The sequence below is a fragment of the Vespa crabro genome, chromosome 21 (genome assembly GCF_910589235.1).
Source record: "Vespa crabro chromosome 21, iyVesCrab1.2, whole genome shotgun sequence".
NCBI lineage: Eukaryota > Metazoa > Arthropoda > Insecta > Hymenoptera > Vespidae > Vespa > Vespa crabro.
Genome location: NC_060975.1, coordinates 1,992,501 through 2,003,654, shown reverse-complemented (window position 1 = coordinate 2,003,654; position 11,154 = coordinate 1,992,501). Strand labels below are relative to the sequence as shown.

The following is an 11,154-nucleotide window of genomic DNA, read 5'->3' as shown; positions in this document are numbered from 1 at the left end:
TCATTTGTATTATTCTTTCCTTATTGATTATATATGATATGTATTAATATTACAATTACAAATATAAATTCATATTTTAATTATGTATACAAAAATATATCTTTTTTAAAATGATCAAATTAAAAATATTCCTAACCTTAAAAATAAAACAATAAAACTATCTACGTATTAGATGAATGTATTTTATCACAGAACGTACATACACGAGTATGCATATACGAATAGTAAATATTTTTTTAAATGCTTCCTTCTGACGGAGTATTTTCTAATCGCTCTTTAACAGATATTGATTCTATTTCTTTAAAATTTCTTTCCTTCTGTTTTTTTTCTATCTTTAATAAAAATAACGTCAATGCTTTATTAACTTCCAAGAATACAGAATGATTTTCATTGATGGACTGCATTGAATCAGCTATGGATTCTGCAAGAATAAATAAGATTAAAAGCAAATAAATCATTCGTAATAAATAAAATACACGTCTAAAAGCAATAAACAATGATTTCATTAGTAAATTTCTTTTTAAAGCTCATCATCAAGATGTTACAATCATTCATAACCTATCATTTGGACCAATAAAATATTCATTCCAAATAATTGCTTGCATAATCTTTCTATTGAAGATTATATATTAATTATGATTAAGTTATTGAAAGTAATAAATACCAATATTTTAGTATTAATATTTATATTGAATGTATATTCTAATACATACCAATAGAAGATGCTATATCATCTAATATTCCTTGTTGCGAATATTTAAAACGTTTGTTTATCTGTGCCATTATGTCATCCTTTTCATAATCTATATTTGTATACCTTTTTATGTCTCGACTCATACTAAAAGCTCAAATAATTCGAAGGATACTAAGAGAACAGAAGAAACAAGTAAAATAGTTACGATCTTTGGCGGGAAATGCGTATTAATTTCCCGCATATTTCATTGACTAAACTAGTCAAATATATGATTGTAGATATCCACCATGATAATAGTTCAATTGTTCGTAACATCAAAATCACAATAATTATATAATAATATAATGTGTATGAATAATCTATTCTATTAAATAATGAAAAAATAAGATAACAATGTAAATTAATTTTAAATAACAATTACATATATAATACGAAAAGAAAAAATATTAAGATGCTCTTTTGAATTTTGTTGGCATTTGTTATAGCGCGAATATGAAAAGAATTATTTTTATTTAAAAATTAATAACATTATTATTGATAAAATTTATTCTTTCATCAATTAATTAACGATCTATTATGTATACGTAGACATTAATAATATTGTTTTCTAATATAATTATTGATTGAGTGTTAAGAAAAAAAAGTATTCGTTTATAACAAAATTCTAACATAATTAAAAATCAATATTAAAATGAAATTATTATAATAACGTTTAAATCTAGATATTCAAATGGTATTCTATAAAAATTATTTAATTTAATTAAGAAATCCTTTAAAAAAAAAAACAAAAACAAAAAAAACCATGTCGTTCTGCCATCTGACGAAAGAAAAAATAAACTTTCTTTCTCTAATTCTTCTCGTCGTATCACTGGTAGATGGCGAAACGTGATCTTTTTTTCATGAATTTGAAAAAAATTTTTAACCTAACAATCTCTACGATCCAACGTTAACGAAAAATAAAAAAATTTTCAATCTTAAATAATACAAATTTCATCAAATATATGACATTAACAAAACATGCTATTTAATATATACACGTATTAATCAATGTACACGTTGATCTAATGAATATAATGTAAATTTAATCAGTATAATAACACTCGTACGTATCGATTCGTTCTGTTGCTAAGCTGAATTAGAAATATTTCGAAGATATGTAATTGACTCACATTCGAGATTCGAGAACGATAAGAGCGTAAAAATCGAGAATATATCGAAACATTCGTTACATCGTTACGTATCGTTTAGTATTACGCACACATGCACAGCACACACAACACACACATGTATATATATATACATATGTACAAGATGTATGCCTTCGATAATCCAAAAAAGTTAGCATACGATAAATGATAACGCGATGATGAACAAACTTCAAAAAGGGTGTAATTATCATCAGAATTCAAAGAAAGAAGTTAACCCCGTTTTATTTGAAACAAGGATCAAGATATATGCGTGTATATAAATAAATATAAATATATATATATATATATTTCTCGTTCATGAAGGTTCCTTCATTATCGACATCGCGTACACTCTCAAATACATGATCTAGATAACGCGTGTGTGATTTATTTAAATTTTTACGATGTTCTTTTTTCAATCATTCTGAGAAGGTCATTATTTACAAAGTTATTGATACAGATGGTTAATCTTCTTGAAAGGTAACAATCAGTAACTCGAACATTTTATTATCTTTCTTATATACTTTCTATCGTCGATGATAAAACGAATCTAATGAGTATTGATTAGATCTATTTCTATTATCGAAGTTTTCTTTCCTTTTTCCCTTTTAAGTTAAGAATTTCTTTTTTTTTTTTTACGAAAGCATTACACGGTCTCGTAAATTTTTGGAGGTTAGATTAAAAAAGGAAAAAAATGTAAATATAAATATATATATATATATATATATATATATATATATATATATATATATATATATATATATATATATATATATATATATATATCGAGAAACAAAAGAGATATCGAATAATCGATCTTGTGAATTCAGGAGATGCGTACGTGCCTTAAAGGTGACTTGGTGATGTAAAGAGTAAGAAAAAAGAATGGAGGAAGAGAGAGAGAGAGACAGAGAGAGAGAGAGGCAAACAGTAGCTGCTGGTCGAGAGGCCGATTCACGGCGCCATTTTTTTGCGCCACCCGTTATAATTGCCGGGGCCTTGTCACTTTTGCCTTAGCTCGGGCCGCATGGCCCCTACTACATGCAGTAATGTATCTTACTTCTAGGTCGCCCTGTGGCTTGTGCCGGCTACCTCAAAGAGGTTTAATTGTGAAAGAAAAAGATGCCAACAGAATGAGAAAGAGAGAGAGAGAAAGAAAGAAATAAACATGGCTGACACGCATCAACGTTCGTTCTCTCTTCGTGACATATCGAATCAAATCACGGACTTTTTTTTTTCTTTTTCTTTTTTTTTGTTTTGTTTTCTTAACAAAAATATATGATAAATAATAAAAATAATAAATAAATTTGCATGACATCGAAAGCATACGTTTTTATTATAATATCTATAAATCGATTATAAGTACTTACGTACATATGTATATAAGTAGATATATAAATCGTTTGGTAAAGGGGGATTTTGTTCGATAACGATATACATCGAGAACGTTCGATAAATAATGTCCTATGTATTTACGCTGAGTTTATTCGCCCTACTAACCTAATTTCCTTATCGATTCTTCGTACTTAGCAACACCGAGCGCAAGGATTCCTCGAGAACGTTGACGGATATATGTATGTATATATATATATATATATGTACGTATGTATGTTACACGTAAGTATGTATTGAATAATCGTGAAAGCGACTGAAAAAAAAAAAGGAGAAAAGAAAATGAAGAAAAAAAAACAAGGATAGAAAAAAGAAAGGAAAAAAGAAAAAAAAAGGCAAGAAAAGCAAGCAATCACAGCGTTAAAAGTAATGCGAACGCGGAAAGAGTGCGTATGTTCCGAGTGCTCCTCCTAAGGAGTAAAGGCGGGAAATTTAAAATTCAAAGAAGGTTGAAGGAAAAAAAAAAGCATACCTCGCCTACGTACTTTTACACCACTTTCTTAAGTGTACACAAGCGTCTTTCTCTCTCGTTCTCACTCTTTATCTCTTTCTCTCTTTCTTTTATATACCTCAAGGTCTTCATGAGAAGGTCCATGCAACAGCACAACAGCAGCAGGAGTAGGCTGCTTGTACGAGTTCGGACTGCTCGTAACACGGTAGCCAACACCGGTGGTGGGTTTAAATCATATTAAAGCACGTCCAGGACGCGCTAACCGTAAGCCTGGATTACGGCTACAGGCGGTTTCAACGTACCAACATCGGAGCCACCATCACAATATGTATAACGCCGTAATTCGATCGTCTTATAGACGAAAGCAACAAAGAAGAAGAAGAAAAATAGACACGGTAGAAGAGACGGTATATTGGGATCTCGGAAGCTACCCGTGTATCGGAGATTTATCTTGGAATTTAATATTTTCTTTCCCCGAAAGTTTAGATCGATATCGTGGTACGCTTCTACCTTGGTTAGATCTTTCCTTAAAAAAAAAAAAAAAAAAAAAAAAAAAATCTTTTAATTAGTTATTAATTCTTCTTCTTCTTCTTCTTCTTCTTCTTATTATTATTATTATTGTTGTTTTATTTTTAATTTAAACAATTTAAAATTAGAGGTTAGTATCTCTGATTAAATTAATGCAATTAAAACTTAACACGTAACCAACGCCATCTTGGAGTTAACCATCGATATCTCGATGATTAATCGACCATGTCGATAATTATCAAATATTTCGAAAAATGTAATGCTATAATTGGTAATATTCGTTAGATCTTTTCTTTGAACGTACATATGTACACATACATTTTAATTATCAATAATTATTATTTTGTTTTCTTTGATAACTAAATTAGGGGTTAGTAACATAGGTTAATTAATGTCATTAATTTTAATACGGAAGTAATAACATACTTGTTAGTTAACGATATGATTAATCGATCATGTTGGTAATTATCGAATGTCTCGAAAAATGAAAAGCAACTAAATCGTACATCATACATACATACGTACGTATATATATACATATATATATATACAAATATATATATATATATATATCTGTATGTACCGACACACACAGGAGATAAAGTGATCTCGTGGAAAGTTACGAAGCGACGTGGGCAGTACGACGGTAGAAAATGGCGTGGGTCGTGACGGGTCCAGGTGGAACGTGTTTATACAAGATAGGACTCGATAAAGCATCGTCGATGCTAGCAGGAAGAATACCGAAAGAACGAAAGCGAAAAGATTTCTTTTCCTTCTCTCACACACACATTCTCTCTCTCTCTCTCTCTCTCTCTCTCTTTCTTTGTCTGTCTCTTTCTCAGTTTCGTAAAGATAAATATAAATCTCATATTTTCGCGCTTGGCTCATTGTAAATTCAATATGGCGTCTCTCGAGGAACAAAAAAAAAATTAAATTGACCATTGCGAATCATTTTTAAAATGTTTCGAAGAGAGAAAAGAATCGATGTATAGAGCCTGCGTTAGAGTCATTGAGCACGATTTTATTCCACCTACACGAACTAGGGAGCCCCATTCACATGAGAAAGATAGAGAGTAAGAGAGAGGAGGGGAGGGAGAGAGAGAAAGAGAGAGAGCGAGAGTGAAAGAGCTAGATTATTCGTCGACGTCGACACGCGTGTCGCATTAAACGCTATCGTTATAATCCTCCCTATGATGTGCCCGGTCTTCTGTTAAGCTATGCCACGAATATGCTCTTGCATTTCGTATTTGGATATAGTTTGAAAATCCTACATACAAATGGGATTAAACAACCTAATTGATGTACATAGTTTTACAAAGTTTATTCTCTGTGTATCCTACATATATATATATATATATTTCTTTCTTCTCTTTATATGCTTTTCTTATTTGAATATTATTTTTATGAATACATAAATATATCTACAAAAATGTAATGGAATGTTAATAACTATTATTCTATTTCTCTTTTTCTATGCATTTTGTCAATCGAATATCATTATTATATTAGAAATGCATTAAAAAGATTTAGTATAAAGTGTAAAGAAACGTTATTAAAAGTTATTCCCCTTCATATTTTTCTATGGAATATTTTAGAATATCTTTATGTGAATCCACGATAAACTTAAGAAGAATAAAAATGTAAATGTTCCTGTTATATTCTCTTTCTATGCATTATTTCATTTAAACATTTGTTTTCTGAATAAATAAGTGAAAAGAAAAATTGCAAAGATAGTTATAAAAGATTATTATCAATCTCTATCTCTTTCTATATGCATATCATATTTCAATATAATTTAATGAATGACACGTAGAATAAATTGCAAGAACATAAAATGTTTAATTTTAAAGAATGATATTATCTCTCTCTCTCTCTCTCTCTCTCTCTCTCTTTCTCATTCTCATTCCCTTGTTTTTTTTTATAATAGCAACATATTGTTTTGTAATTGCATAAAAAAAGATAATTAGAAAAAAGTAAAAGGTGTTAAGAAAAAATGATACCCTCCCCCTCTCTTCCCCACCTCACCGACTTACCACACCCCCAATCTTTTTCTTTCTTATATAGCTCTAACAAGATGAGCTGTGTGATAATAACATTCGTAACGCCACGATGCATGTCCGCGAGTTTTTACATGAGCCTTCGTCGCGTCGATACGCTTAATAATACCGAGTTAAATTACGATAATTGCGGCTTGCACGAAAGACAAATAAGAAAGAAATAATATAAAAAGTCTAAAGGATAATAAGAAAGTTCAAAGAAAGGAAGAAAGAAAGAAAGAAAAAATGAATTTTATGCTTTACCATTATTTTATTTCTATCATCTTTTTATACTGCTCTATTTATCCTTCTTTCCTTTCGTTTCTCCTTTTCTTTTCTTTTTATATTTCTTCTTCTCTCTCTCTCTCTCTCTCTCTCTCTCTCTTTCTCTTCTATCCGTCATGCAACGTGTTATGATCATTAGTTGCAAGGAGTCAAAGAAATGCAAGAGAACAACGTACGGTTTCTCTAATACGTTGAGTGGACGACGAAGAGAGGATCACCTGTAATGACCACAAATGTGAACATAAAGCTACGTAGTTAAGTTTTTCCTCTCTCTCTCTCTCTCTCTCTCTCTCTCTCTTTCTGTCTCTCTTTCTTTCTTTCTATCTCTTTTTCATTTATTTTATTTCACTTGTGATTCCTTCTACGTATCTTGTTATAATTTACCGTAAGAAAAACTTTTTATAGGTTAGGATCATGTCTTGACTCTACAACTGGAAACAATTTTCATATTATATATTATATATATATATATATGTATATATATATATATATACACGTGTATATATATATATATATACACGTAAAAAGAGATATAAAAAATGGATAAAAAATATATATATATATATATATACAAGAGTGATACTTGTATTTATATGGTACATTACCTAGTATACACAGAAAGAAATAGAAAGAGGAAAAATGTATTTAGAAAAAAAAAAAAAAAGAAAAGAAATGAAGACGAAAGTAATACGACGTGCTTAGAAATGATTTAACATAAAAGAAAGAAAGAAAGAAAAAAAAAATAACTTTTTATAGGTTAGATCGTTAAGTTGTCTCGATTCTTTGAGAAACTGAAAACAATTTTCCTATATATTATATTTTCATATTTTATAACCCATGCATATGTTATTTATATTCATAAGTATACACACGCGAGCGTACACACAGTACACACACACACACACACACACACACACACATACATTTATAATTAAGGAATTGCATTTGTACATAGAGAAGGAGAACGATAGAGATAGATGGAAATATATTAAAAAGAAAACAAAACAAAAGTTTAATACTCGCGTGAGAGAAAAAGTATTATATGAAATGTAAGTATTGTATGAAATGTATGAATTAAAATGAACATAAAAAACAGCGTAAGAGAAGAAGGCTGAGAGAAATCGTTATCCAATAGCTACGAAGAAAGGTGCAGAGAGAGAGAGAGAGAGAGAGAAAGAGAGAGAAAGAGAGAGGAGAGAAAGAGAGAAAGAGAAAGAGAGAAAGAGAAAGAGAGAGAGAGAGAGTACTAGAATGAAACGTGGTGAGAGGTGAGGGATGGAGGGAGAGAAGGTGGGGGCAAATGGAGGAGAAGGAAGAAGAAGCAAGCCGCGCAGAGTCCGCTCACAAAGCGCTCTGTGTTTACGAACTATCCGTGGCTCGTACGCACCAGTTGTAAATTACCACGTGTCCAAGGCGTAATGCTCGCTTTTACTATTCCACTTTAGACCTGGTGTGCTTCGTGTGTCGCATTCACCCTTGATAAAACGTGTACGCTTAACTACGTACATATATACGCATATATATATATATATATATTTTATACATACGTACATACGTATGTGTATATATATATATTTAATTTATTTTACGTATATATATATATATATATATATATATATATATATTATATACTGAGAAAGGTAGGTAGGATACATGAACGTAGCAAAACGTTTAACTACCATGAGGCTGAGCCACGGTAAATCGGAAACGAGGCTGTATAAAGGAGAAACGTGTGTAAGAAGTAAAGAAAATTGTAGGCAGCTAGGCTTCCAAGGAGAAAACGTTGGAACGCACTGTTCGAAAGGGTTTATAAAATAATCGGCGAATCCGATGGTGTGAGCGTATATAACGCGAGCGAGTAGATATAATGGAAGGGATATTTCTAGAGAGAGAGAGAGAGAGAGAGAGAGAGAGAGAGAGAGAGAGAGAGAGAGAGAGAGAGAGGGATAGATAGAGATAGAGATAGAAGAAAAATTATTATTTTACGCTAGTTGTTTGGATTTACACGAGAGAAGAGTATATTTCACGGATGAGTATTTTCATTTGGAAGTTCCGGGATAGAATTATTTTATTTTGTTTCTATTAAGTTTTGAAATTTCTTTTCTTTCTGTTTTTTCTTTTCCTTTTTCTCTTTTTTCTTTTTTCTTTTTCTTTTTTAATTTCAATTTTGCCGCCCATGATTATTATGCAGCCATTTTCTTAAGAGTCAAATCAAAGACTATTTTTTTTAATAATCGAAATTGTACGATTATTTGTACAGTCTTTGATTTGACTATTATCAAAATGGCGATGATATCGAGGCGCCAAATTTAAAACATTAATATATATTAAATATATATATATATAGATATATGTTTTTTTTTTCTCTTAATTTTGATTCCTTTAATTCCGATTTAATTTGCAATCTCTTATAATATTATAATATAATAATTAAATGAAGGTAAAATTCAATTGTTTTCTAAATTTTCGTAATCGTTGGTAGAAATTAAAAAAATAAAAAAAAAAGAAAGAAAGAAAAATTAATACAAACAAATAAAACGATTATATAAAATAAGAAATGATTGTCTTCACTTTTATCAAATACAATTTCTAACAACGATTGCAAATGCAATCCTCTTTGTTTCTCATCAAGAAAACTTGACATTCAAGTTGAGTATCGTCAACCCTCCAACGCAGACTCTTCCCCATCCATACTAAACTAACGTGATATGAATTTTGTATCATCCCTTCTCCCATAAACTGTCTTCTCCTATACTTATATGATCGTGAATTATGGAGAGAAAATGCAACGACGTGCTAGGCAGATGAATTGAAATCTCTCGATCGTTTTCTCTCGAACCCTCCCATCTTTCTTTACCATACCCAGACATTACAATAGTTCAACCAAATCTCTTATGGTGAAATTTCAATTGATATCAGTTTAAGGGACATTCCAATGATAAAGATATAACATTAATGAATTCAATTTTAAACACTTACTCGATGTTCTTATTTTATGAAAATTAGAATTTTAAATGATCTATCCTCCCCTCCTTTTCTCCTTCAACATCCTCTCCTTGTTATCTATATCTTCCTTCTTTCTCTTTCCATATATTCTAAAAGTCTCTGATATCTTTGAATAGATAAGAGGTAGTAGAATGTTTACAACTTCATTGATATTGACTCCGTACCCTCTAAAAGGATGCAAGAGATAGAGCATAATGAATAGAAATGTTCACTGTGAATGTTCTGATTAGATTATTTAATCTAACATATATAATAGTATATAATTATGTATATATAATTATATATATATAATATATATATATATATAAAATTATATATATATAATAATAGTATATAATTATATATATAATGAATATATAATGAATATATAATATATATAATATATATATAGGGAGAGAGAGAGAGAGAGAGAGAAACGTAAAGAATTTGTAAGGGAGAGAATATGCAAGAAATTAGAGTTAAATGCAATGTGATAAATACAATCCATAAATATGTATACCACAGCGATACCACAAAACCTCATGTCTTCTATGTTTCTCTCTCTCTCTCTCTCTCTCTCTCTCTCTCTCTTTTAAGAAGGCAAGAAGAGGGGTGTTTGAGAGGAAACGAAAGGAAGGTAGAGGAAAAAAGGAGTAACAATTTACGAGTCGCCTGAATTTACGATTTGGCGGGTGGAAAGAAAGGAAATAAAGAAAGGATGAAATAAAAGGCAAAAAAGAGGGAGAGAAAGAGAGAGAGAGAAAGACAGACAGAGACGTACATACAGAGGGAGAAAGAGAGAGAGAGAGAGAGAGAGAGAGAGAGAGAAGAAAAGTCTAGTGGTGAAACGAGGTGGTTAACTCGTACTCGAGAATCGCTTGGTAACTTCGAAGACTCCGTGTTGAGTACTCAAGAAGTAAGAAAGAGAGAGAAAGAGAGAGAAAAGGAACACACGATAACCACGTGGACTCAGTGAAGCCGTAAATGGTAACGCGAGATGAGGAAGATGGGACCAGCAGGCAAAAGGGGGTAGAAAACTAGGTGAGTATGCGAAATCTCTTCTCTCTTTCTCTTTCTTTCTTAAGAGATCATTCGATCTCAAATTTATAAGATTAAACCGGTTCCTCCTAGCTCTCCTCCTGTTCGATGCTCACGTTCTTGCTGTTGGTACTACCAACAAACACACACAACAAACACTATCGAAGATCCAAAGCAAATTCAACTGTGTGGTGTGCCACGTTTGTCTTTACGTGTAAGACACAACACAACAAACAATTGTGAATAAAATAATATCGTTTGGGAGTCTCTCATTTTCTCTCCAAAAATAATTAGTTAACTTATTTCAAATATATTTTCCAACATGGTAATTAGTAATTATGATGGATCTGATTGATCAAATATACCTCGAAGGATTTTTCTAAATTAATAATGAATAATTATTGATTATAAAATTAAATTTAAATTAAGGGAAGTCGTACGAAGTTTTTTTAATTACTTACGTTTTTGTATCTCTTTTTCGTTTTCTTTTTTCTTTTCTCTTTTTTCTTGTTTTTTTTTTTTCTTTTTTTCTTTTTTTTTTCCTTTTTTTCTTTTCTT

The 11,154-nt window shown here is 30.6% G+C and overlaps 1 protein-coding gene and 2 long non-coding RNA genes across 3 annotated transcripts in view; 1 reads left to right on the top strand and 2 right to left on the bottom strand.

Annotated features, from left to right (window-relative positions):
* Window positions 1–162: 162 nt before the first annotated feature.
* LOC124431537 lies at window positions 163–1,058 on the bottom strand. Its single transcript, XM_046979573.1, has 2 exons — window positions 714–1,058; window positions 163–421 (listed from the first exon to the last, which is right to left on the bottom strand). The coding sequence occupies exons 1-2, from the start codon at window positions 835–837 to the stop codon at window positions 237–239; spliced, it is 309 nt and encodes a 102-aa protein (XP_046835529.1). The 5' UTR covers window positions 838–1,058; the 3' UTR covers window positions 163–236.
* Window positions 1,059–1,428: 370 nt separating this feature from the next.
* LOC124431538 lies at window positions 1,429–3,204 on the top strand. Its single transcript, XR_006944028.1, has 2 exons — window positions 1,429–2,361; window positions 2,712–3,204. It is a non-coding gene; the product is annotated as an uncharacterized LOC124431538 (long non-coding RNA).
* A 3,358-nt stretch (window positions 3,205–6,562) lies between these two features.
* The window catches only part of LOC124431426, a 4,958-nt gene continuing 366 nt past the window's right edge, over window positions 6,563–11,154 (bottom strand). Inside the window, exons 1-4 of the long non-coding RNA XR_006944006.1 lie at window positions 11,058–11,154; window positions 10,426–10,975; window positions 9,553–9,746; window positions 6,563–6,791 (exon numbers count right to left, since the gene is read on the bottom strand). The exon at window positions 11,058–11,154 is cut by the window's right edge and continues 366 nt beyond it. This is a non-coding gene — a long non-coding RNA (uncharacterized LOC124431426). The remainder of the gene's footprint in view (window positions 6,792–9,552; window positions 9,747–10,425; window positions 10,976–11,057) is intronic.